A 25,632-nucleotide genomic window follows, 5' to 3' on the forward strand; every position below is an offset into this window, starting at 1 on the left:
GGTTGAGAACCACTGATCTAGCGGAATAAAGGGTGAAGTGAAATTCTCTATTAGACAAAGAAAGAAAAGCCAATAAACAGACATAGCCCTTCATCTAGAAGAGCCCACTGAATGATGGGGAAGGGTAGTCACATAACCCTGATGCCAGTAATACAGTGAGAAACAGAAACAGGTCATGTTGAGGGATGCACTGGGGCTGGAGATGCATATGAAGTTTCTGTACTTGTCTTTGAGGTAGGGCTCTTGAGTTTAAGGGATTAATAGGGATTTAGGAAGCAGGTGGAGGAGAGAGCCTCCCCTTTGTTGTCTTCCTATGTCCCTCCTAATGCACTTCAAGAGAAGCCAGTACATTACTAATCTAACTACAGCCCATTTAAGTCTTTCAGCAGCATGGCAAATCTCTCCTGGTTTATCATCCATTTGATTAGTAAATGAGGCGGTGCTGAAGTGACAGGATGCATGTGACCTGAGTTTCAACTCTAATGGGTAGCACCAGCAGCTTGCAGGAAATGAGGTTCTGTAAATGTATTATTTTGTACATTTGGTGAGGTCATTTCTAGACTTCAGTTTTGAATTAGCCCAAAGACACTCAGGTAGTCTTGCAGAGTATGCAATCCACAAGAAAAATCTACTTAAGCCATCTAAAATATATTATTTCTACATTGACCAACTTTTATTATGAAGCAAATTTCAGATCTATCATCTAGCACTCCGATCTGTCAGGACTCTCCTCTCAATATTGTATTTTTGCATTTTTTAAACAGAGAAACAAGACCAGGATTTACAAGTAACTCATCTATCACTATTCCAGAAACAGTATTCCTAAACTTGCATTTTATAATCTAATATTTTAAGAACTAAAAGTAATTGTTGTTCTTTTCATTGTTTACCAAATGGAAAATGATTATATTACAGAAAACAAACATTATTGAACTGTTTTGAATATTTTTTGTTTACCTTATTAGAGATATTTGTTCCAGAGAGATCTAGTGATATCAAGGAGTAGATGTTTATGATATATTCAACTCCTGAGTCAGTCAGTTGTTCACAATTTCGTAAACTCAAATAGTTTAAGTTAGGGCAGCTGAAAGAATCATAAAAAATAATTTTAGCTTTTAACTACTGTCAGTAACAGTTTCTTCACATATCTAGGAAAGCAAATAATACTGAAGCAAGGATTTTACTTTTCTCAACATAAAAGTAAACTTAAAGGTGGAAAATAATTTGGCATTACAAGGGTTGATGAAAAGGAGATGGTTTATTATATATGGCACTAGAGGCCTAGTGCATGAAATTCGTGCATGGGCAGAGCCCCTAGCGGCTTAGTGGCTGGTGGTTGCTGGCCAAGGCCTCTCTTCCCATGGTTGGCCAGCCAGCCCCGCCCCCAATCAGGGGGTGGGGCAAGTGGGGGAGGGACTGACAAGAGAGAGGGACTGCAGGCAGTTGGCCAGCCGGCCCCGCCCCCTGGTCAACCTCTTGGTTGAATTCCCAAACTCCCGGTGGAGGAGACAATTTTTATATTAGCCTTTTATTATATAGGATTCTTTCTGTGATTTCATTTCACATTCCAATTTCTAATAAGAAAAAATATATCACATACATATCATGTAAGTAACACAATGAATGATCACTACAAGTGCAAGGTTAAATTTCTTACTTATCCCTTACAAGTTTGCAACAGCAATTGGTCTTGACCCTTAGTATACACACGACCTCCGCCAAGTAAGGAGAATGAAGAATAAATCCACCAGCTAGAACATCCCTTAGGAAATAACTGAGTAAAGGTTTACATAGAAATGATATCCTTGAAAAGTACAACGAAGTCACTCATGCCTAGATACTCATAACTTCATGAATGATCCATTTCAAAGTTTCTCTAAGGTGAAATTCATAAGAAACATCTCAGATACAATTAAAAGATTAGTTTAATCTATGACTCCAATGTCTTTGATTTTATTTCATGGAATATTGGACCAGCTTTATGGCTGGTCCTGATGTTTTTCAAATGGCTTTGAAGTTCTATCTCTAATCTCTCCTTATTAGTAAATATGCAATTACTAATGATATGATGTAAAATATTGTTTTATCATACCGTTCTGCTAGTCTCAGAATAGAGGCATCACCCACTTGGATACAGTTACTTAAATTCAGCTCTCTTAGCTTTGTGCTTGAAGGACCATCAAGAAATTGCTTTAGTCCCGTATCACCAATTCTGTAGGAAAGAGTAAAAAACAGCTTTACATGTGATTTGATATGTCAGTATATGGAATACTATTTAAATAGTAGTTACTACACCCATAGATTCTAAAATATCAAGATAATATCTTTCTACTGGTATTTTGTCAACATTTTAAAACGAAATTTGATTATAAAGCTTTTAGTTTAATTTGTTTAAAAAGTGTAAATGATAGTAATAGGAGAAGTTTTAATAAAAATTCTATTCCTCTTCACTTAAGTGTCATAATAATTATAATTAGTAAGAAAACAGATGGTCCTTAAGGTGTCTTTCTCTTGGATTAAAATGTGATCAAGCTAAGCAATCCCTGATGCAATATCCTCAAAAGAAAAAGGCCAAAAAATAGGAGACTAACAGTCACACTACTCTAGAATCTTGGAGGAATTTCCACTAAATACAAGGTCAATTTAGTTGAACTGGAATCCTAATAAATGACCTATGGATCCTTTCCTTTTGAAGCAGAGAAAATCTAGATATATAAAAGCTTTTTAAATAGCAAAGTATGTAAGAAATACAAATTGGTAGTTACAAAACAGTCACAGGGATGTAAAATATAGCATAGGGAATATAGTCAATAATCCTATATAATACAAGCCTAATATGCTAAGTGTCTGATCGTCTGTCTGGTCGTCCATTCAACCAATCAAAGCATAATATGCTAATGATGTGCTAAGGCCACTAAACCGCTCACTATGATGTGCACTGACCATCAGGGGGCAGATGCTCCAACTGGTAGGTTAGCTTCTGCTGGGGTCCGGCCAATCAGGACTGAGTGAGATGGGCTGGACATGCCCTGGAGCCCTCCTGTGGTCCCTCCTCAGCCCTGATCGTGCAACAGTGGGGTCCCTCGGCCTGGCCTGCGCCTCCAATCCAGGTCTTGCAATCCAGGACCTCTCAGGGGATGTTGGGGCACCAGTTTTGGCCCAATCCTGCAGGCCAGGCCGAGGGACCCTATTGGTGCACAAATTCGTGCACCGGGCCTCTAGTATTGTAATAACTATGTATGGTACCAGTTGAGTACTGGAAATATCAGGGGGAACACTTTATAAAGTATATTATTGTCTAACCACTATGATATACACCTGAAACTAATACAAAAGAATATTGAATGTAAGCTGTAATTGAAAAATAAAAATTTTTAAATTAAATAAAACAAAATAACAAAACATAGACTATACATTAAAAAGAAAAAAAAACAAGATAAAAAAGTATAAATAGTAGAATGCTTAGAAGCAAAAGAAGATCAAATATATCAAACCTAATATAAAAAATCCAGGTGCCATCACGACCAGATGGACGACCAAACAGCAGGCTAGGGAGCTGAGGGAGTGGGAGCTGTATGCCCCCCGGCCTCCCGCAGTGCGGTGGCAGGAGGAGGGAGCTGTGGGCCCAAATGACCAAAGGACTGGTCCGGCTCTCACAGTGTGGCAAAGCAGGGCTGCAGAGGGTGAGGAGCCTCTCGGGGCAGGGGGCTGTGAGCATGGAGCTTCCCGGGGTGGCTGAGGCAGAGGAGCATCATGGGGCAGGGGCAGTGGATGCGAGGCAGAGGAGCAGGGCAGGGGCTGTGAGTATGAAGCTTTGCAGGGCAGTGAGGCAAAGGAGCGTTGCAGAGTGGCTGAGGCTGAGGAGCCTCGCGGGGTGGGGGCTGTTAACCTTGAGTTTCCCGGCGGGAGGAGCGTCACAGGGCAGGGGCGGTGGATGCGAGGTGGAGGAGCGGGGCAGGGGCTATGAGTATGGAGCTTCGCGGGGCTTGGGCAGCTGAGGCCAAGGGGCCTTGCAGGGCGGGGGCTGTGAGCGTGGAGGTTCACGAGGCAGGGGCCACGGAGGTGGAGGAGCAACTCTGGGTAGTGGACATGGCCCTGATTGCAGCTAGGCCTAGGGATCCTAACCGCGCACGATTTAATCATGCACTGGGCCTCTAATTTTATAATAATGATACATATTAAAACGTTGAAAATATTCCCTTTTAAGACAGAAATTTTCAAATTTGTTTAATAAAATCTAACCATAAGTAGTCTATACGAAACATATTTAAAATAAAATAACTAAAAAAGAAATTGCTAAGATGTATTAGCAAACTTAAATAAAATTAATACAGGTTTGTTGATACCAATAATTTAATAGTTGTGGGAACTTGCTTTAAAACTTCATGCACAGTCCATTTTTAAAGGATTGGTGTGTGGTTAAGAAAATGTTTATTCTTCGACTCACCCGCTTATTTTTTTAGGTGTATCTTTCATAGATGGATTTTAAAAATCGAACCTGAAACTCTATCTTTTCACCCTATATTATAGTCTTATAAATTTCTTTTTTTGTTGTTTTTTACTGTCATGGAAGTAGTTATCTTCCAGCTCTGTTCTTCTCTTTTCAGTGAGTTCTAATCTGCTGATTAGCAATCCATTGAGTTTCTTTATTTCAATAACTATATTATATTTTTATTTCTAAAAGTTATTTTTCTTTTCAAATAAATCTAGTTATTTTTACATTTTGTTGCCTGCTCATATTTCTGATTCCATTATTTATTTCTTCAAATGTATCATACATAGTTACTTAATATTCCAAATCTGATCATTCTAATATATAAATTACTTGAAGATCAAATATATTTTGCCATTTCTGGTGACTCCTTTTCATGGTAACTCCTATTTTTGTACATTTGATGGTCTATAATTGTGAACACCAATTTATTTGATCTTAATCTATGGTAACCCTGAAATCCTAAATAGAAGATGCTTTCCTATAGAGAAGAATCATTGAGCTAACTTCTTCCAGAAGCCTGAGTCCTTTAAAGGGTTTTACCAGCTATACTGCCTGAAGCAGAAAAACCTCCATTTATTTTAAAAGTAGTTAACCTGCAGAAGCCTGAGTGAAATAGAAGAATAAAGATCAATTTTATTTCATATATTAATACAGATAAGATTAGCTCTTATGCACACACACGTGCACATATGTACACATTCACATATGCACGCATACACATTGTGCTGGTATCATGATGCCAGCTTGCTCATGAGCTTGCAGTCAAAATGCCAGCTGGGGCTTCAGTCATATGAAGGCTTGACTGAGACTGGAGGGTCTGCTTCCAAGCTCACTCACATGGCTATTGGCAGAAGGCCTAAGTTCCTTGCTGCCCATTGATAAGGGACCTCATTTCCTAATCCTCATTTCAAATTCTATGTTACCTCCCCCCACCGCCCAGACACATGTGCTTCTTCATCTTAATAGGCAACCTGGCTTAAGATGTTGTGTAGCTTAGCTTATTACTCAGACTCGTCTTATGTTTTCCCAAATATTAGCCAACATCATAGGATCAAATGCTATTTTGTTATCCTCTGGCCCAATAATGTTACAACAAACTTACATAGGCAAGAAGCTGAGATATTCATTGGTGAAGAGGTTTCAGCAAGAATTTCATCCTTGCCCACCTAAGAATACCAGGATAGAAGCCCGATAGTAGCCTCGCTGAAAACAGGGCTTTAGTAAGAACTCACCATCTATCCATCTGTCAGCAAATTCACACAGGAGAAATCTAACCAGTACCCAAGATTGGTTCCTCATAAGCAAGTTTGAAAGTCCATTTGGGAAAAACCTGTTAACTGAACCAGCTGTGGGAACACTCACTAGGAAAGATAGTCCATAAGTCTTTCTATGAATTCATTTAATTTTAGAAGGGCCTGTGATTCCACATGTCCTGAGCTTTCCCTGAGAATCTCCCTGCACCCCCATATAACCAGTCTGGATTGAGTACCCCTCCTTTGTGTTACCACAGCCTCTACTTGGACTCCTGACTTCCATGTTTACGACCAATGAGCTCTTTAAGGAAGCCTGGCACAATCCAGAGTTTCAGTGTTTCTTGAATATATGACTAAGTGACTCATTACCTTATACAATTTGCCAAATTCAACACACTAAGTTGCTTCAAAGGTGAGAGTGACTTGAGGCTACTATCCGTTATTCCCTTGCAGTTCGCCATGTAAATGTGACTAATGTTTGGATAATGCTTGTCTATATGTTTGAAGCATGAATCAGTAATTCTTTTATTTCCTGTTTTTAAAAAAAAAAACACAGAAGAAAAGATAAGTACTGTATTTAAATTGCCACAAGAGTAAAAGTTAGTGCTGAACCACATTTTTAATATTACAGACCTTCAAATCGGATCTTTCTGAGGTTACATTTAGAGAGGACTTTGAAAGCAAGATCGGAGATATGTGGCGAACCAATGAAAACCACCGATGTAATACGAAGACAATGCTCAACTAAAGCCTTTAGAAGAAAAGAGATTATTAAATTAGCCACAGCACAAGTTTAATGAAGTAATGAGGTCATGTTTTTCCTAAATATTTCCAGAAACACATTAGCCATTAAATTTTCATTTTTTCAAAGAAAACAGGACTTTTTCAGTATATTTTAGTATACATACATAAGAATAATGCAGAGGAATCAGAATTAAACCATGTTATGAAAGTATGGGAAAATATGAAAAAATAGAATGCTGAAAAAAATCACTACATTTAGAATCTTCACATATAGAGCTAAACTTAAAATTTATGCTTAGGCTATATCACTGAAACAAAAATATCCTAACTGTGAAACAAAGTTTCTTAGGATATTTAAGGATTCAAATGTTCAAATGTGTATGTGCGCAAATTTTAAATGATTTTCTTACTATTAAAAAAAAAGAATATGAAAAGCCCATTCATATTTTTAGTAATTCAAGTCACTAAAAAATGTGCCCATCTAATGGGACTGAGAAGAAAATGTACTTTCCAACTACTTACTTTTAAACAGTTGTCTGTTAGAGTTGGCACGTCATTGATGATCAGATGCATGAGTCCAGTGCAGCTGTTTGCAATGTTCCTGAAGCCTTGGACTGAAATCTGAATTTTACAGAGTAGGTGGAAATAATGGGAGAACCCATTAGAATGAAATCTAATAAAACCCTTTAGTAGTAATAAACAAAGGTATGTCATGATTTTGCTATTGTTTTAAAATGGAAACCAACGCTAGCTGATGTGGCTCAGTTGGTTAGGCATCGCCCCCTGCAAATGGTTGCCAGTTCAATTCTCAGCCAGGGCACAGGCCTGGGTTGGGCATTCAATCTCTGGTGGGGGCATATTGGAGCAGCAGATTAATGTTTTGCTCTCACATTAATCTCTCTCTCTCTCTCTCCCTCTCCCTCTCCCTCACCCTCTCCCTTCCTCTCTCTCTCTAAAAATCAATTTAAAAAAATTTTTTTAATGGTAACCATAAAATGGTAACTAGGCATACAGGTAAAGAATCTAGATTTGAATTTTCTCTTTATTATTTAATATTTTACATGTATATATTGTGAAATGATCATCACAAGTCTAGCTAACATTCATTATTTGAGGTAAAATTCACATAACGTAAAATTAATCACTTAAATAAGCCATTTAACCATTAATCATTTTGTGCAACCACAACCTCTAACTAGTTCCAGATCATATTATCGCCCTAAAGCAAGATATTTTCAACCTTTTTCATCTCATGGCATACATAAATTAATTACTAAAATTCTGCAGCACACCAAAAAAATATATTTTTGCTGATCTGATGAAAAAAATAGATATAATTTTGATTCATTCACACTGGACTGCTATTGTTGTATTGGCTATTGTCATTTTTTTATTTGACAATCTAAGGGAAAAGAGGTCAGTGCCCCTAACTAGTCAGGTACTGCATGTTTTAGAAATTCTTACAATTCATTGGTAGAAAATCACTGTTCTAAAAGGAAATCCTGTACATATTAAACAGTTGCTTCCCATGCTTGCCTTCTCCCAGACCCTGGTAATCACTAACTTGTGTTCTTTCTCTATGAATTTACCTATTCTAACTTTTTTCTATAAGTGAGCTTATATAACACTAGAGGCCCAGTGCATGGATTCGTGCACCAGTGGGGTCCCTTGGCCTGGCCTGCACCCTCTCACAATCCGGGACCCCTCGGGGGATGTTGGACTGCCAGTTTCGGCCCGATCCCCACAGGCCAGGCTAAGGGACCCCACTGGTGCGTGAATTCGCACCCTTCTCTTCCCACCCTCCTCTTTCCCCGCTTCCCTCTGAGATTCATCAGTCTGTTCCATGTTTCCATGCCTGTGCATTGAGCGTCTGCCCCCTGGTGGTCAGTGCACGGCATAGCTACCGGTCAAATGGTTGAACAGTCGCTTAGGCTCTTATACATATAGATTGTATGAATATACCACATTTTGTTTATCCATTTGTCTGTTGATGGATATTTAGGTTGTTTCCATTTTTTGGATATTTTAAATGGTGCCACAATGAATATGCATGTACATCTATTTGTTTGAGTACCAGTTTTGAATTCTTTTGGTTATATCTATAGAAGTGGAATTACTGGGTTCCATGATAATTCTATGTTTAACTTCTTAAAGAACCACCAAGATGTTTCCCACAGTGCCTGCACCATTTTACATTCCCAGTAGCAATCTATGAGGGTTCCAATTTCTCTACATCTTTGCCAACACTTATTTTCCTTTTTCTTTTTAATTTCCTGGTGGGTTTAAAATAGTACCTCATTGTGATTTTTATATTCAGCCCCCTAATTACTGATGATATTGAGCATCTTTTTGTAATTTGTATATCTTCTTTGGGGGAATGTCTAATTCAAATCATTTGCCCATTTGAAATTGGATTATTTGTCTTTTTGTTGTTGAGTTGTAAGAGTTCTGTATATATTCTGGATACTAGACACTTAGTTATATAAATTGCAAATATTTTCCCATTGTTTGCTTTTTAAGTACTAACCTTTGACATACAAGTTGTTAATTTTGATAAAGTTCAATTTATCTGTTTTTGTTGTTGCTTGTGCTTTTGGTGTTCTAGCTAAGAAGCCATTGCCAAATCCAAGGTCATGAATATTTACCTCCAGTGTTTTGTTCTAAGTTTTATCATTTTAGCTCTTCTATTTAGGTCATTATTCATTTTTATTTTCTCCCATTAAACTTTGTTTTAATGGTTCTCAAAGTTTTGTGACAGATTTTTGGTTGTTTCCATTAAAAAGTACTGATTTTTAAAACGTAACTTAAAAACTGCCACACACACACACACACACACACACACACACACAAATGGTCCACAAACATTCTCCTTTTTTCCTGAAGGTTTTAGGATGCATTGTAATCATTAACCACTCTTTTATTATTAAACTTAAATGGTCAATTGAGATAAAGGGTCCTGAGACCATTCTTCCACCACTGACTAAAATTAGGGTGGCACGTATTGGGGATAATTTTCATTTAGCCTGAGCTTTCTGGACAAACTTGGTGACTTTGCCAGCTCCAGCTGCCTTCTTATCCATTCCTTTGATGACACCCAAGGCAACTCTCTGTCTCATGTCACAAACAGCAAAACAGCTCAGAGGAGGGTATCAGAGAAGCTCTCAACACACATGGAATTGCCAGGAATCATATCAATGATGGCAGCATCACCAGATTTCAAAAACTTAAGGCCATCTTTCTTTTTTTTTTTTTTATTAAATCTTTATTGTTCAGATTATTACATTGGTTCCTCTTTTTTCCCACCATAACTCCCCTCCACCCAGTTCCCACCCCACCATCTGCCCTTACTCCCCACCCACTGTCCTCATCCATAGGTGCACGATTTTTGTCCAGTCTCTTCCTGCATCTCCCACACCCCTTCCCCCGCAAGCATAGTCAGTCCATTCCCTTTCTATGTCCCTGATTTTATTATAATCACCAGTTCATTCTGTTCATCAGATTATTTATTCACTTGATTCTTAGATTCACTTGTTGATAGATGCGTATTTGTTGTTCATAATTTGTATCTTTACCTCTTTCTTCTTCCTCTTCTTAAAGGATACCTTTCAGCATTTCATATAATACTGGTTTGGTGGTGATGAACTCCTTTAGCTTTTCCTTATCTGTGAAGCTCTTTATCTGACCTTCAATTCTGAATGATAGCTTTGCTGGATAAAGTAATCTTGGTTGTAGGTTCTTGGTATTCATCACTTTGACTATTTCTTGCCATTCCCTTCTGGCCTGCAAAGTTTCTGTTGAGAAATCAGCTGACAGTCGTATGGGTATTCCCTTGTAGGTAACTGAGTTTCTTTCTCTTGCTGCTTTTAAGATTTTCTCTTTGTCTTTTGCTCTTGGCATTTTAATTATGATGTGTCTTGATGTGGTCCTCTTTGGATTCCTTTTGTTTGGGGTTCTCTGTGCTTCCTGGACCTGTAAGTCTATTTCTTTCACCAGGTGGGGGAAGTTTTCTGTCATTATTTCTTCAAATAGGTTTTCAATATCTTGCTGTCTCTCATCTTCTGATACCCCTATAATTCTGATGTTGGTGCGTTTGAAGCTGTCCCAGAGGCTCCTTACACTATCTTCGTATTTTTGGGTTCTTTTTTCATTTTGCTTTTCTGGTTGGGTGTTTCTCAGTTCTTCACATTTCAAATCTTTGACTTGATTCTTGCGTTCCTCTGGTCTGCTGTTGGTAGTCTGTATAATATTCTTTATTTCAGTCAGTGTATGCTTACTTTCTAGTTGGTCCTTTATCACACTATCGAGGGTCTCATTAGATTTCCTGTACATCTCATCAAGTTTATCGACAGACTCTAGAAGCCTCTTGAGAGACCTCAAAAGTGTGGTTCTGAACTCAATATCCTCCCTTGATAGTTTTGTCCTGTTTCTTTGTCTCCGCATTTTTTACACTTTCTTGGTGCACCCCCTAGTGGTCTTTGTGCACAGTCTTGTTGTAGTTAAGCCTTGATTGTTATAGTTAATACTAGAGGGATTTTACCTCCAGGCCGACTGGCTGTGAGAATCAGCTGTGTTTGCAGTGGGAGAACTTCTGTCCTCTAGGGAGGTGCTAATCTAGCCTTTGCCTGAGGCTATCCAGCAAATGCCTCTGTGCAGGGCTTGGGCGGGCAGGTCCCACGGGATCAACAGGGTGGAGGAGGGAGCAGTTATGGCTGCTCTCAGTCCGTCCCCAGGGGCTCTGCCTCTCTGTCCCAGCAACTGCTGCAAACCTCGGAGGGACCGTAGCCAGACAGTCCTGCTTCTCCCGTTTGAGTCTGGTTCCCTAGAGACTCGCCCAGATCTGGAGCTCAGAGTCTGAGGCTCCCTCCGGATTGAAACAGACAACCACGCCCTCAGCCACCAGCCCGCGCCGCGCGCACTCCGCACCTTAGTATTTTACCTCAGCACTGCGCCTCCTCTGATTCTCGGTTCCTCCTAGTTGTAGAACTTCCACTCAGCCAGCCTTCCTGTGGTTCTGGATGATGTCCGTTCCGTCTTTTAGTTGTATTTTTGAAGTGGTTGTTCGAGGCAGCAAACTCTGGCGTTAACCTATGCCGCCATCTTGGTTTCCTCCCTTAAGGCCATCTTTCATCTTTTTTCCCAGAACAACAATAAATCTTCTCCTTCAACTCAGCAAATTTGCAAGCAATATGAGCTGTGTGACCATCCAGCACAGGTACATATCCAGAACTGATCTGGCCTGGGTGGTTCAGGACAATCACCTGAGCTTCGAAGCCAGCTGCTTCCACTGGTGGATCATTTTTGCTGTCACCAGCCACATTGTCACAGCAAACATCTTTGACAGACATGTTCTTGACATTGAGGTCCACATCGTCCCCAGGAAGATCTTCATTCAAAACTTCATAGTGCATTTCAACAGACTTTACTTCAGTTGTAACATTGACTGGAGCAAAGGTGACCACCATGCCAGGTTTAAGAACACCAGTCTCCACTCAGCCCACAGGGACAGTACCAACACCACCAATTTTGTAGACATCCTGGAGGGGCAGACGCAGGGGCTTGGCAGTTGGATGAGTTGGTGGCAGGATGCAATCCAGAGCTTCAAGCAGTGTGGTTCCACTGGCATTGCCATCTTTAAGGGTGACTTCCATCCCTTGAACCAAGGCATATTAGCACTTGGCTCCAGCATGTTGTCACCATTCCAACCAGAAATTGGCACAAAGGCTACTGTGTCAGGGTTGTAGCCAATTTTCTTAATGTAGGTGCTGACTTCTTTAACAATCTCCCCGTGTCTTTCCTGGCTCTAGGGTCACTCAGTGGAATCCATTTTGTTAACACCAACAATCAGCTGTTTCACACCCAGTGTGTAGGCCAGACGGGCATGTTCACGGGTCTGCCCATTCTTGGAGATGCCTGCTTCAAATTCACCAACACCAGCAGCAACAATCAGGACAGCACCGTCAGGACAGCTTTGGGAGGTAATTTTGGGCTCTACCCTCGTGGATGGGAATAATGTCCTTATAAAAGAGGCCCAATGAGATCCCTCTCTGTAACCCACTATGTAAGGTAAGGAGGTAAGGTGCTAACTAGGAACCAAGGAGTGGATCCTCACCAGACACTGAATCTGTCAGCACCATGACCTTGCACTTTCCAGCCTCCAAAATGGTGAGAAATAAATGTCTGTTGTTTATAAGCTACTCAATCTATATTTTGTTATAACAGCCTGAATGGACCAAAATACTTAGATCATTTTTTTCTAAACAGCTTTCGGGAAATATGTTTTTAAAGGCTGAACAATGTATCTATTTGGCCCTGGAATTTCTTCGGCAAAATTGTCCTAAGGATATAATGCTACACACGGAGATTTATATACAAGGATGTTCATTGCAACATCCCATAATACTGAAAAAATAATACCAAATTTAAATTCCAATAATTAGAAGTGGGTTAACCTAAACTGTGTCAACTCCTATGATGGAACGTATTACTGTTACTACAGATTATGTTTTAGGAGAATAACTGAGATTGTGATATAGTTTAAAAGAAAAAGTTGGTTATATAAATCCATGCTACTCAAAGTGTGGGCTACCAACCAGCAGCATGGGCATTAACTAGGAGATTGTTAGAAACACCGAATCTCAACCCAACACCTACTACCCCAGAGACTGCACTTGAACAAGATTTCCAGGTGTTTTACATGCACAGTATAGTTTGAGAGGTGCTAATCCAGAGGAAATAAATGAGCAAAAGAATGGGGGCAATTAGTGTATGAGTTGGGTTCTCCAGAAAAACAGAACCAATTGAATAGATAGATAGATAGATAGATAGATAGATAGATAGATAGATAGAAGATGGAAGGGAGGGAGGGAGGGAGGGAGGGAGGGAAGGAAGGAGAGAGGGTGGGAGGGAGGAAGATTCATTTTAAAAAGTCATCTCGTGATTGTGGGGCTGTCAAGTCCAAACTCTGTAGAGCAGATGATAGGCTGGAAATTCAGGGAAGAGTTGATGGATGTTGAAGTCTTGAGTCTGAAATCTGCAGCCTGGAACTCAGGCAGGTTTGTTTCAGTCTCAAAAGTAGAATTGCTTCTTCTTTGGGAAACCTGTTTTTGTTCTTAAAGGTTTTAAACTTATTAGATGAGACCCACCCACATCATAGACTTTACTCAAAGTCTACTTACTTAAATGCTTATCACACCTGAAAAAAATACTTTTGTGGCAATATCTATACAGGTGTTTGACCAAACAACTGGGCAACATAGCCTAGCCAAGGTGACACATAAAATGAACCATCATAGTAGGAAATGCATCATGATGTTAGTGATTACCTCTAAAGTGTGGATAGTTTCTGTGTTTTTCAAACTTTCTACATTAACCATGTAATATTAGAAGAAAAAAAAAGAAAGAGAAGATCATCGTTGGGAGAGACAGCATAAGAAAGCCCTTAGGAAGTTTTTGAATCACCTCTTACTGTGGACTTCTCCTTGCAGGGAAATATTAAATGTTGTAGGTTCCGTTCCAGAGCACCACAATAGAGTGAATATCGCCATAAAGCAAGTCACACAAATTTTTGGTTTCCCAGCATATAAAAATTATGTTTACACTATACTGTAGTCTATTAAGTATACAATAGCATTATGTCTCAAAAAATTACATGCCTTAATTTTTCAAAACTTTATTTCTAAAAGATGTTGATCATCATCTGAATATTCAGTGAAGTGTCATATTTTTTGCTGGTGAAGGGTCTTGCCTCAATATTGATGGCCGGGGACTGATCAGGTAGTTACCAAAGTTTGAGGTGGCTTTGGCAATTTCTTAAAACAGGACAATAAAGTTAGCTTCATTGATTGACTCCCTTTTATTAGTAATTTCTTTGTAGCATGAAATGTTGTTTGATAGCATTTTACCCACAGTAAAACATCTTTCAAAACTGGAGTCAGTCTTCTCAAACCCTGCCACTGCTTTATCAATGAGGTTTATGCAATATTCTAAATCTTTGGTTGTCATGTCAACAACCTTCACGGGATTTTCTCCGGGAGTAGATTCCACCTCAAGAGACCACTTTCTTTGCTTATCGATGAGAAGCCACTCCTTGCCCTGGCCAGTGTCTCAGTGGTTAGAGGATCAGGGTTTGATCCCCTGTCAAGAGAGCCTACCTGGGTTACTCTCACATTGATGTTTCTCTGTTTCTCTTTCTCTCTCACTCTTCCTTCCTCTCTCTAAAAATAAAACAAAACAACAACAAATAAAGTCTGGGAAAGAGTACAGAATTTGGCAATAGACCAGATTGAAAATTATTCCAAGTCAAAGGTAAAGTACAAGCAAAAGCAAAGCAGTGGTAGCACTGGGCTTGACTGAAGTGGCAAGATCACCCTTTGGATGAATAAGAAAAGTTTAGTAGGTAACGAGAAAGGGAAAACTAATGGAAGACCCATTAAGGCAAGAATGAGGTATTTTGTATTATACTGCTACTAGAGGCCCGGTGCACAAAAATTTGTGCACTCGGGGGGTCGGGGGAGAGGGGTCCCCCAGCCCGGCCTGTGCCCTCTCGCAGTCTGGGAACCCTCGGGAGATAACAACCTGCTGGCTTAGGCCTGCTCCCGGGTGGCAGAGGGCAGGCCCAATCCCTAAGTGCAGCCCCTGGTCAGGCTCAGAGCAGGGCCGATTGGGGAGTTGGGGCGCCACCCCGTCATGCACAGAGCAGGGCGGATCGGGAGGTTGCGATGCCACCCTCAGTCACGCTCAGGGTAGGGCCGATTGGGGGGTTGGGGCACCGCCCCTGTCACACTCAAGGCAGGGTCGATGGGGAGGTGGCGGCGCCACCCCCTGTCACGCACAGGGCAGGGCCGATCAGGGGGTTGGGGCACTGCCCCCTGTCACTCACAGAGCAGGGCCAATCAGGGGGTTGGGGTGCTGCCCCCTGTCACTCACAGAGCAGGGTCGATCAGGGGGTTGGGGCGCTGCCCCCTATCACTCACAGAGCAGGGCCCATCAGGGGGGTTGGGGCTCCGTACCCTGTCACACACAGAGCAGGGTCAATCAGGGAGTTGGGGAGCTCCCCCATGTCACACACAGAGCAGGGCCAATCAGGGGGTTGAGGAGCTCCCCCCTGTCACTCACAGAGTAGGGCCGATAGGGGAGTTGGGGCAACGCCCCCTGTCACACATAGAGCAGGGCGGATCAGGGGGTTGGGGCGCTGCATCCTGTCACACTCAGGGCAGGGCCAATGGGGAGGTTATGGCTCTACCCTGTCACACACACAGCAGGGCCCGTGGGGGGGGGGGGGGTTGGGGAGCTCCTCCCTGTCACACACAGAGCAGGGCCTGTGGGGGGGGGGGGCGGTTTGGGGCGCCGCACCCTGTCACACACAAAGCAGGGCCAATCAGGGGGTTGGGACTCTGCACCCTGTCACACACAGAGTCGCAGGGCGATCAGGGGGTTTGGGCGCCTTCCCCTGTCACGCTAATCCCGGTGCTGGGAGCCTCGCTGCTCCGCTGATCCCGGTGCTGGGAGGCATATTACCCTTTTACTATATAGGATAGAGGCCTGGTGCATGGGTAGGGGCTGGCTGGTTTGCCCTGAAGGGTGTCCTGGATCAGGGTGGGGGTCCCCACTGGGGTGCCTGGCCAGTCTGGGTGAGGGACTGAGGGCTGTTTTCCGGCTGGCGAGTGACTGAAGCTTCCAACCACTCCTTGTTTTCTTTTTCTTTTTTTTTTATTCTGGGCCAGCTTTAGCTCTGAGGCCTCGGCTGCTGAAAACATCGATACAATGTTGCGGTCTGGCTGGCTTTCAGTCTGGCTGGTTTCTGGGGTTTTGTTTAGCTTCTATATTTGTTACAAAGTTTCAAACTGCCAGCTCAGAGGCCGGCAAGGCAGGCGGGGAACGTTGGAGTCCTGCTTCACTGAAGCAAGCAAGCCTCATGCTCGCTTCAGTGCCTGGCTGCCGGCCGCCATCTTGGCTGACAGTTAATTTGCATATACTCACTGATTAGCCAATGAAAAGGGTAGCGGTCGTTCGCTAATTACCATGTTTCTCTTCTGTTAGTGTAGATGGATTCTTTGGGGGGAGGGGTATGTTTTTTATTGTTGTTAATCCTCACCTGAGGATATTTTTCCATTGACCTTTAGAGAAAGTGAAAGGGAGGGAGAGAGACAGAGAGATAGAAACATTGATGTGAAAGAGACACATGGATTGGTTGCCTCCCAATGCACCCAACCAGGGCCAGGGATTGAGCCTGCAACCAAGGTACATGCCCTTGACTAGAATGAAACCTGGGATCCTTCAGTCTGTGAGTCGATGCTCTATCCACTGACCCAAACTGGCTAGAGCCTGCCATGAATTCTTGAATAAATTTTCCATAAGTACTCCCAGAAAGAAGTCCAGGGGAGATAAATGAACATTAAAAACCTGGAGAACAGAGAAGGAGGGGAAAATGCTGGGCTTGGAGTCAGTCAGCAGAGCTGGGTTTGAGATTGTCTTTGCCTCTTTCTCACGTATCACAGAAGGAAACTCAATCTCTCTTATGCTTAGTTTCCTCATCTATAAAATGGGTATGATAATACCTATTTTAGGCGATTCTATATAAAAATGATTAGCTAGCACAGTGTCTGGCATGCATGTTGGGTACCACTTTTCCTGTAACTGTTTCGGGTGCATTGTGCTCCTACAGAAAAATAAAGAATTGAGAACTAGAGATAGAGGGCCTTGAGAGATCATTCTAACACATCCCTCACATTGTAAAATAAAGAAATGGTATTCAGAGGCATTGTGTGGTTTGAGAACATGTTCCTTATCTATTCATCACCATGTGGTCCCTAGTGTTGGCCATAGCGTCAAACAAAGTGTGTGCTCTATAAGTGCTGAATGAATGAAGGAATGGTCTTGAGTCACACTGCTGGTGGCTGAGCCAGGACTAGAGGCCACTTCTCCCCATTAAGACACACAACTCCAGGGATGGGAACAGTCATGTTTTACAAAGCTTCTCTAAGTTCCTCCCCTTTATCTCAGACCCTAGTCCATTACCCTAGCACTAGTATCTCCAATAATGGCTTCCCCTAAACAAACAAACAACTTTGTCTCTCTTGCTTTCTTGGAAACATGTTCCTAACAAGGTTTCCTGAACAAGGCAGGGAGAGTGATGATAGCGGTAATCAGCCACAGCGTAGTGATTCCTTGCAATGCAGCCAAAAATTTGGTGCTATCAACCCATAAGATTGTATCCAGAAAGGGGGTCAGGGAGACCTCTGAGAAACAGCTTTTTAGTTTTGTCCTGGCTTAGGATGTCTAGTTTTCTACACAGTTTATTTTAGGATATCCAAAAAGATGCTTGGCTGATATTTTATGACTCAAATATTCCTGCCAGAATCTTCTAGCCAACCAACTATTAGTTGTCCTTACTCTTCACTGAAATAATAGGGTATAAGCCTGAAATTAAAAATTCCTCTCTAAGGGAAAAAACAAAATATTTTGCCATGTTAAAACAGCAGGCCTTGCCACAGTTGATATCTGGATAGAATTCTTACAAAACTTGGATGTGATCCCTCTTTGTTTCGTTGTGAGGTGATTTTATTGCTTCAATTTTGACACCAACTGGAGCCCTGCCACTCTGCTCTTTGCTGGTTAAGCTCCCATTGGTTAAGAAGTTGGGCAAATTGGCCACATCAGTGGTGTTCCAATGTCAGGTCCCAGCAGACAGCTACGGCTCCTGATGGGGGCAGAGAAGCTTTGGTGATCACAGGAAAATTCTCTCCATCTCCCTCTGGTGGGACTCAATCCATCAGCACGACAGCACAAAAAAGGAGTTGTAAGTGATCCATACAATGAAGACCAAAGTGCTGAGCACCCAGGGTATCTCAGGTCCCTCTTTGCCACTCGAAGGTAGTGAAAAGAAGGAAGGGAGTTACCTCAGTGAGGGTAACAACTCACCAAGCTTCCATTTTCTACTCCTTTCATACAACATTGTCTCTGAACCAATTAGCTCAGCAGCACACACACACACAAAAAAAATATATATATATATATATATGTATATATATATATATATAGGCAAGACCCTCCATGGCAGTTAGAAATATCCATCTTAGGTAAACATGGCCCAAGTGGTGTTCCTGTACCATTTCCAGCTGTTTCTCTCATTCTGCAGTTCTGTAACCAATGACTAATGGGTAATGTGATGACTTTAGTCATGTCCATATATCCTTCACAACCTCTTAGTGACCCCAAAGAAGCCTGGCTTAGCAAGGAGAATGAATTGTTGGAAAAAATCAAAGACTTCTCCCAAAACATTATAGAGCATTCTATTTTATTGCATTCAAATATACCACAAGTATCTTCAATAGCAACACTTTCCAGGGTCTTGAAAAGCTTTTAAATGTTCTGTCCCTTTTGAGGCCCTGCCATTCTCTTTCTTTGGATGACCCTGTACTTTCTAGTCTGTATATTCTTCATGGCCAGCCCCCCATCTATGTTCACTAGTGCACTTCTCCCAGGGAGCCCTCCCTCATCACTTCAGGCAGAGCTGTTTTTTCCTCTTACATCTCAGAGCACCAAAGACCCCAGCCCTCACTTGCAGTTTGTAGCTCCTGCCTTGTACCATCGCTGACTGTGCACATGTCTGATCTCCCTGCTGAGGAATGCAGACCGCATCTTATCCCTCTTGTCCTTCACATAGCAACACGGCGCCTGGCACAGAGTATGAGGCCACAAAGGTTCGTTAATAGACCAGGTAGCTATGGAATAAGTTACTTGCAGAAGGTAAATTAGAATTAGTAGTTCCAAAAAGGGAGGGGGTAGACAGTATAGTCATGTGTTAAAGATTACCATATTTATCTAAAAACATTGGAAAGCCAAACATGAATAAAAAGTTTCATTTTCCAACATGAGTGAGGAACTAGAGCACAAGATTAGGGAAGCCTACAGATGCCAGGAAGGCAAGCGTGCGTGCCAACTCCGTGTGCACTCACTGCTCAGTGACTCAGAGCTGAGATCTGCAGAAGTAAGCTGACCCTTCCCAAGCTTCATCATTCCTGACTAGAGTCCACTGTCCTGTTCTTTTCCTCAGCCAGTGGCCAAATTGCCCACAGCTTTCCCTGCATTCTAGTGGAGCTCTATCTCCTTTGTGAACGAGGCGCTCACAATCATGATACTTCCTTCTTACAGCACAAGATCCAGAGCGCTGTTTGGTTTGTCCAGATTTACTGAGCTAGCTGGTGGCTTTACTGGTAAAGGTGCAAGGCTAACCACAGGCTTCACCCGGGTCCAAAACACTATGTAGAATTTTGTGAACAGTTTATGAAATTCTGTGGGTAAGTCACTTCCTAAGATAGGGAAGAGCGAAGAAACAGAATTAAGTATGGTTTTTCAGAAAACATTAAAAAATTGTTCAAACCATTTTTCAGGAGTGGGAAACATGATCTTACTCCCCTGAGACTCGTCATTTTGTCATTTGATTCTTCAAGATCTAAAAATTGCTGCCAGATGTTTTATGTTTTTACTACTTCATACAATAAACATCTTTATACATTTTGCCTGCAAAGAGATTACATTAAGCTATGGGTGCTAAATAATAGGTGTTTGTTATATTTCTTTATTTTTTACTTTCAATAATGGCTAGCATAAAGTTAAATTCGAACTAGTAGTTATTTAAACCATGTATATTTCTGAGTCCTACCTATAAGCAACATAAAAAGATTTTTATGAATTCTTTTATTTCCAACAACAGGTTGGACACAAAGCATTCCTTTACTAAGGAACTGACGCACAAGAACCAATCCAGAGAAGCAGAAGTTGCAGTGATTTTTCTGACTCATTACTGCTTTTTCACTAGAACTTCTTATTGATGACACTTAAGAGCAGGTATTTTCTTCAAGTAGAAAACACAACAATATTTTTTCTTTTTTACAATATACAGTACATAGCACTTTACACTTTTACAAATGACAGTCTAGTGCAAGCATGTCAAACTCAAAGGCTAACACGGGCCAAATAAACAAGGTTTAAGTTTATGTGGGCCACAAGAAAACAAAAGCTTCAATTTTCATAGAAATGTAGGTTTATTTCAATAAAGACATGCTGAATACAAAGGGCTGAATGAAAAAGTTATCGTTAACATAAAATAATAGAACACTTTAATAAAAATTAATTTTTTCTTGAACATTAACTTACCAGACACTGAATAACTGCACAAATTAATAAGCGTAATGCAAATAAACCTATTTTTCTTGTTCTCCGAAAGCAAAATATTTTCTGTTGCGCACACCAAACAAGTCAGTCCAAGACTAATGACATGGCAATAGACTGCTAAAATATTGCTACTAGTATTAGTGGTGAGAAATTGTGCACCTGCACGAAAGGTGCATAAGGGAAATGAATGCAACATGATTATAGTAATCAGTCATTAGTGAGCGTTGTAGTTCACTATTAATAATTATGTATAACAGGATATTGTAAAAATTAAGTTACAAAATTTTCATTAAAATGTTTCTTACATATCATTATATTGGCTGGGCCACAAAAATATTCGTAGTGGGCCTCATGCAGCCTGCGGGCCGTGAGTTTGACATGCTTGGTCTAGTGGTTAAGGGCCAGGTCTTCAGAATTAGATGGATCAAGGTTCTAATCTTGGCCCAGGCATTTTGTGTATGACCTTAGGCAAGTTATTTACCCAGTCTTAGCATCATTTTCACTGGTGTGTGAAGCCAGCTTACTAGCCTATGAGAGCAGACAGTTAAATTTTTAGGAATTCTGAAAGCCAGTTATTAAATTCAAACAGTTTAAATTATATCACGTAAATTTAAAATTAAATAAATTATATTAAGGTAATGAGTACTCAAAGTCATCACTTCCTAATTTTTTATTACATGTTACCATTATCTCTGCTCTTGAGGATACTTATGTTTATTGTATCTATATGGTGAAAATAGCACATAATAGTGCACTATTCCACATATTTTCCCTACTTCCTGTTCAATGACCTCATTGGTAGCTTGAAATAGACCACGGTGAGAGTGTTTATACCATGGGTATCAGCAACCACTGCAAAGTAGGGCTTTCCCTGCTCCTAGACAATTGTTAAATGTTCACTAGCACACCATTATTCAGTTTCCACATCTCTAAAATGGGAATAATTTTACCTACCTCATATAATTATTTGTAAAGATTAAATGAGATAAAAAATGTAAAGCAATTAACTGAATACCTAGTATATAGTCAAGACCCAACAAATGGTGCAATTATTATTACTATCCATTAAAATAAAGAGTAAAGGAAAATGGAATCAAACAAATATAAGTGAATTATAATTTGAATTTTTTACCAGTTCATTTGGGTATGTAATATGTTTTGTTTACAACTGGTTTAGCTGGTCACACCATTCTTATTGTTCTAATTACCCTTTATCGATAAACTGCCAAATCTGTACCTCCACTCCCAGCTCTGCGCTCAGGGCCAGACTTCCACTTTCAAGTAGTTCTTATCATTGACATCCAGATGTATCACAAGAACCTCAAATAAATTTGATTTCCAAAATAAAATCCATTATTCTTTCCCCCCGATTTCTTCTTCTTTAGTTATCTTGGTTATTCTTTATACAAAAGCACAAAATCCTAAAGCTGAAAAAGATCTTTTAGCCTAACCTAGCTATTCTACAGATGAGGATGCTGGGGCAGAACAACCAAGTGCCCAGGTTTACACAATTAGTCAGTGGCATGCAAGGTCTAAATCCCAGGTCTCCAAACTCCAGTTTGAGGCTCCTTTCACTATCCACTAACTTCTGCTATGTGTGTGTGTGTGTGTGGGGCGGGGGGGAGAGAGAGAGAGAGAAATCCCTGTTTACTCATGCTTTGCTTATGCAATCTCATTCCATTCGGCTAGTACATTCATCTCTGGATGTGCCTCTGTGGCTTTCTCCCACCTCCACCACAAACCCCAGGGATGAACAAGTAAGACCTTCCACCCTTCCATGATCTTTGCCTCTCTGAAAGGGGGATTTAGAATTTATGTAGCCTGGAGAGAACCGAAATGACCTTGGAATCTTCCAGTGTGCAGTTTGATGGCCTACCTTTAAGATTCATGGCTCCCAGAGAGATTTAACAGTACAAGAACTACTGATAAACCAGTATTATTTATTGCATCAAGTATTCCAATCATTTGAACATATCTGGGATGCTGTCCCTTTTCATTTTTTTTTGACTTGTGTGTAATGACTAAAAAATAATTGATGAAAAATACTTTCACTTTACTTATTTCATAGTTTCCTAGGCTCTTTTCTCCTTGTAAATGTCAAACCCTTACCAAGAAAAGATCATCAGACCTAGGTCTAGTAAGTTGCCAACTTCTCAGCCACCCAACAGGCCTCCTGAACTTTCACCTAAGGACCTGGCCAGCCATGCCTTAAAATTGGCTGCATTTTCATTCATTATTTATTCATTCAGTCATCAAAACATTGATCAAAGCCCAACTATGTGTCAGGTACTATATTATGTGCTAAGGATACAGATATACCAGTAAATAGGGCATCATTCTGGCCTCCAAAGAACTCACAATGGGCAGGAGAGCAGACAAATAAACAGACTGCTGCATACATAGAGAATGCTTAGTGAAAGTGCAATGCTGGAAGTGTACACAGGAGGAACGTAACCCAGCTTGGGTTTGGGGAAAGACGGGGGAGTGAGGGCATCCTAGCGAAGGTTGTGATTGAGCAGTTCCTCAAAGTATGTGTGAAAGTTAACCTGGTGAGTGGGAGAAAGGGCTAGTATCAGGGTGTCTCAGCAGAAGGGAAAAGGTGAGCCTAGCGAAACAACTGAGGCTGGAAATGAGAACGAGGGGGGCACAGAAAGAGAAACGCTGACTGCAAGTTCTCTTACTCTCTGGTTTACTTACCTTAAATCTAAACAAAAAACCTGTGTCTTGTTCCAAACTCCCCACTCTTCATCTGGTTCTGGTTCCTATTGTCCTCCATGTTCAGAGTTGTTGGTTTCTGAGCATTTAGGTTTCAGCTGGAATGCCTTCCTTCCCAGTAGAGCGGTGGTCATTCCATGCCTGGCTTTCTACACAGTGCTATAACCCATTGACTGCTACACACAGTGAGAGATACATGAATCTGTATGGAAAGAGGCTATCTAAAGATAATATCAACAGGAGAATCCTTGGAGTTACACACAGAGCAGAGGATAAAGGGAAAATATAATCAGGAATCACTGCCCTCCTAATTGGCACTTTCTCATGTACAAGTGGGTACCTTTGTCCTCTCCATTAAAACTCTTAATGCTACCCATATTTTCTATTTTTGTATTTTGAAAGGAATTGGACATGTTTTAAAGAGCTCTAAAATGAATAGGGAACCAATGTGGATCTCTTTGGAGCATTTTAGCTTATGCCTTTTTATGTATTTATTCATTCATTATGGGGATATGTGAGGAAAGACTTAAAGATGAAGAAGGTAGCCACAACAGATAACTGCAAAAAGAATATTCCAGACAAAGAAGACAGCCAGTGCAAAGAAACCATAAGTCAAGACCTTTTGTGTCTGAAGAACAGCAAGGAAGCCAGTGCTCCTGAGCAGAGTCGGTAAGGAGAGTAGTAAGAAGTGATGTTGGAGAGGCAACTGGGGGAGGAGGCATATTACATGGGTCTTGGAGCTCCTTTTGAGGTTTTTCTTTTATCCAGTGAATAGGAAGCCTTACCAAGTATTTGAGCAGAAGAAGGACATTAATGTGGGTTTTTTAAAGATCCCTCCAGATGCTGTGCTGAGAGCAGACTTGTAGGAGGCAGAAGTGAAAGCAGAGAGACTAATTGAGAGGCTATCACAATGACCCAGGCAAAAGATGGTGGTGGCTTTGCATGGGATGGTAGCTGTGGAGGTGGTGAGAAGTGGTCAGATTCTGGATGCATTCTGAAGTCATAGTCAATGGGACTTCCCAATGGAGTGGATGTGGAGAGTGAGAGAAAACAGTCAAGGATATTGCATTAGTTTGCTAGATCTTCTGTAACAAAGTACCACAAACTGTGTGGCTTAAACAACAGAAATGTGTTGTCCAACAGTTCTGGAGGCTAAAAGTCCAAGGTCAAGGTGCCAGCACGGTTGGTCCTTCTGAGGTTTCTCCCTTCAATGTGAGAAAAGAACATGGTCCAGGCCTCTCTCCTTGGCTTCTAGATGACTATCTCTATGTTCACATGGCACTCTCCCATATGTGTATTTCTGTGTCCAAATTTCCCCTATTTATAAGGGCATCAGTCATATTGGATTAAGGCCTAACCTAATGATCTCATTTTAGCTAATTACATCTGCCACAACCTTATTTCCAAATAAGGTCACATTATGAGGTATTAGGGCTTAGAACTTCAACATATGAATTTTGGGGAGATACAATTTAATCCAAAACAAATGACTCCAAGATTTTTGGCCTATGCAACTATAAATATGGAGCTGGGAAAGACCAAAGGTGGGGCAAGGAGTTATTTTTTAGAGCAGCAGTTTAAAAAATATTTTTAAGATATAAGAGTCTAAAATTTAAGAGAGAAGTCTGGGTTGGTGATATATATTATATATCGTGTGTGTACATTTATACATATATACATACATTACTTCTATATACATACTAGAGACCCAGTGCGTGAAATTCGTGCACTGGGGGGGAGGGGGGGGAGGGAAGTTCCCTCAGCCCAGCCTGCGCCCTCTTGCAGTCCGGGAGTCCTGGGGGATGTCCGACTGACAGCTTAGGCCTGCTTAGGCCTACCACCAGGGGGCAGCTTCTGAATTGAGCAACTGCCCCCTGGTGGTCAGTGTGCATCATAGCAACTGGTCATTCTGCCGTAGGGGCAAAACCAGCTCTCTGACATCCCCCTAAGGGATTGTGAAAGGGTGCAGGCCAGGCCAAGAGATCCTACTGGTGCACGATCAGGGCCGGGGAGGGATGTGAAAGATTGGCCAGCTGGGAAGGGACCACGGGAGGGCTCCAGGATATGTCTGGCCCATCTTGCTCAGTCCCAATTGGCCGGACCCCAGCAGCAAGCTAACCTACCAGTCAGAGCGTCTGCCCCCTGGTGGTCAGTACACGTCATAGCAAGCAGTTGAGCGGCCTTAGCATATCATTAGCATATTATGCTTTGATTGTTTGAATGGCTGACTGGACGACCAGACACTTAACA

At 41.3% G+C, this 25,632-nt stretch overlaps 2 protein-coding genes across 3 annotated transcripts in view; one reads left to right on the top strand and one right to left on the bottom strand.

Moving 5' to 3' along the window:
* Nucleotides 1-12,447, top strand: part of FAM185A (family with sequence similarity 185 member A) — a 109,461-nt gene extending 97,014 nt beyond the window's left edge. The window contains exon 9 of one of the 2 annotated variants that reach the window (XM_070424585.1): nucleotides 12,297-12,447. In XM_070424585.1, the coding sequence (XP_070280686.1) occupies nucleotides 12,297-12,359 (63 nt within the window). In that variant the 3' untranslated portion in view covers nucleotides 12,360-12,447. The remainder of the gene's footprint in view (nucleotides 1-12,296) is intronic. The other variant, XM_070424587.1, reaches the window with a different exon arrangement.
* FBXL13 (F-box and leucine rich repeat protein 13) overlaps nucleotides 1-25,632 on the bottom strand; it is a 161,208-nt gene that overhangs the window by 41,358 nt on the left and 94,218 nt on the right. The window contains exons 13-17 of the mRNA XM_070424581.1: nucleotides 7,015-7,113; nucleotides 6,382-6,499; nucleotides 6,118-6,280; nucleotides 2,093-2,212; nucleotides 958-1,084 (exon numbers count right to left, since the gene is read on the bottom strand). Coding sequence (XP_070280682.1) covers nucleotides 958-1,084; nucleotides 2,093-2,212; nucleotides 6,118-6,280; nucleotides 6,382-6,499; nucleotides 7,015-7,113 — 627 coding nt within the window. The remainder of the gene's footprint in view (nucleotides 1-957; nucleotides 1,085-2,092; nucleotides 2,213-6,117; nucleotides 6,281-6,381; nucleotides 6,500-7,014; nucleotides 7,114-25,632) is intronic.

The sequence above is a fragment of the Myotis yumanensis genome, unplaced genomic scaffold, assembly GCF_028538775.1.
Source record: "Myotis yumanensis isolate MYYU_CA2020_CCGP unplaced genomic scaffold, mMyoYum1.0.hap1 SCAF_9, whole genome shotgun sequence".
In the NCBI taxonomy this organism is placed as follows: Eukaryota; Metazoa; Chordata; class Mammalia; order Chiroptera; family Vespertilionidae; genus Myotis; species Myotis yumanensis.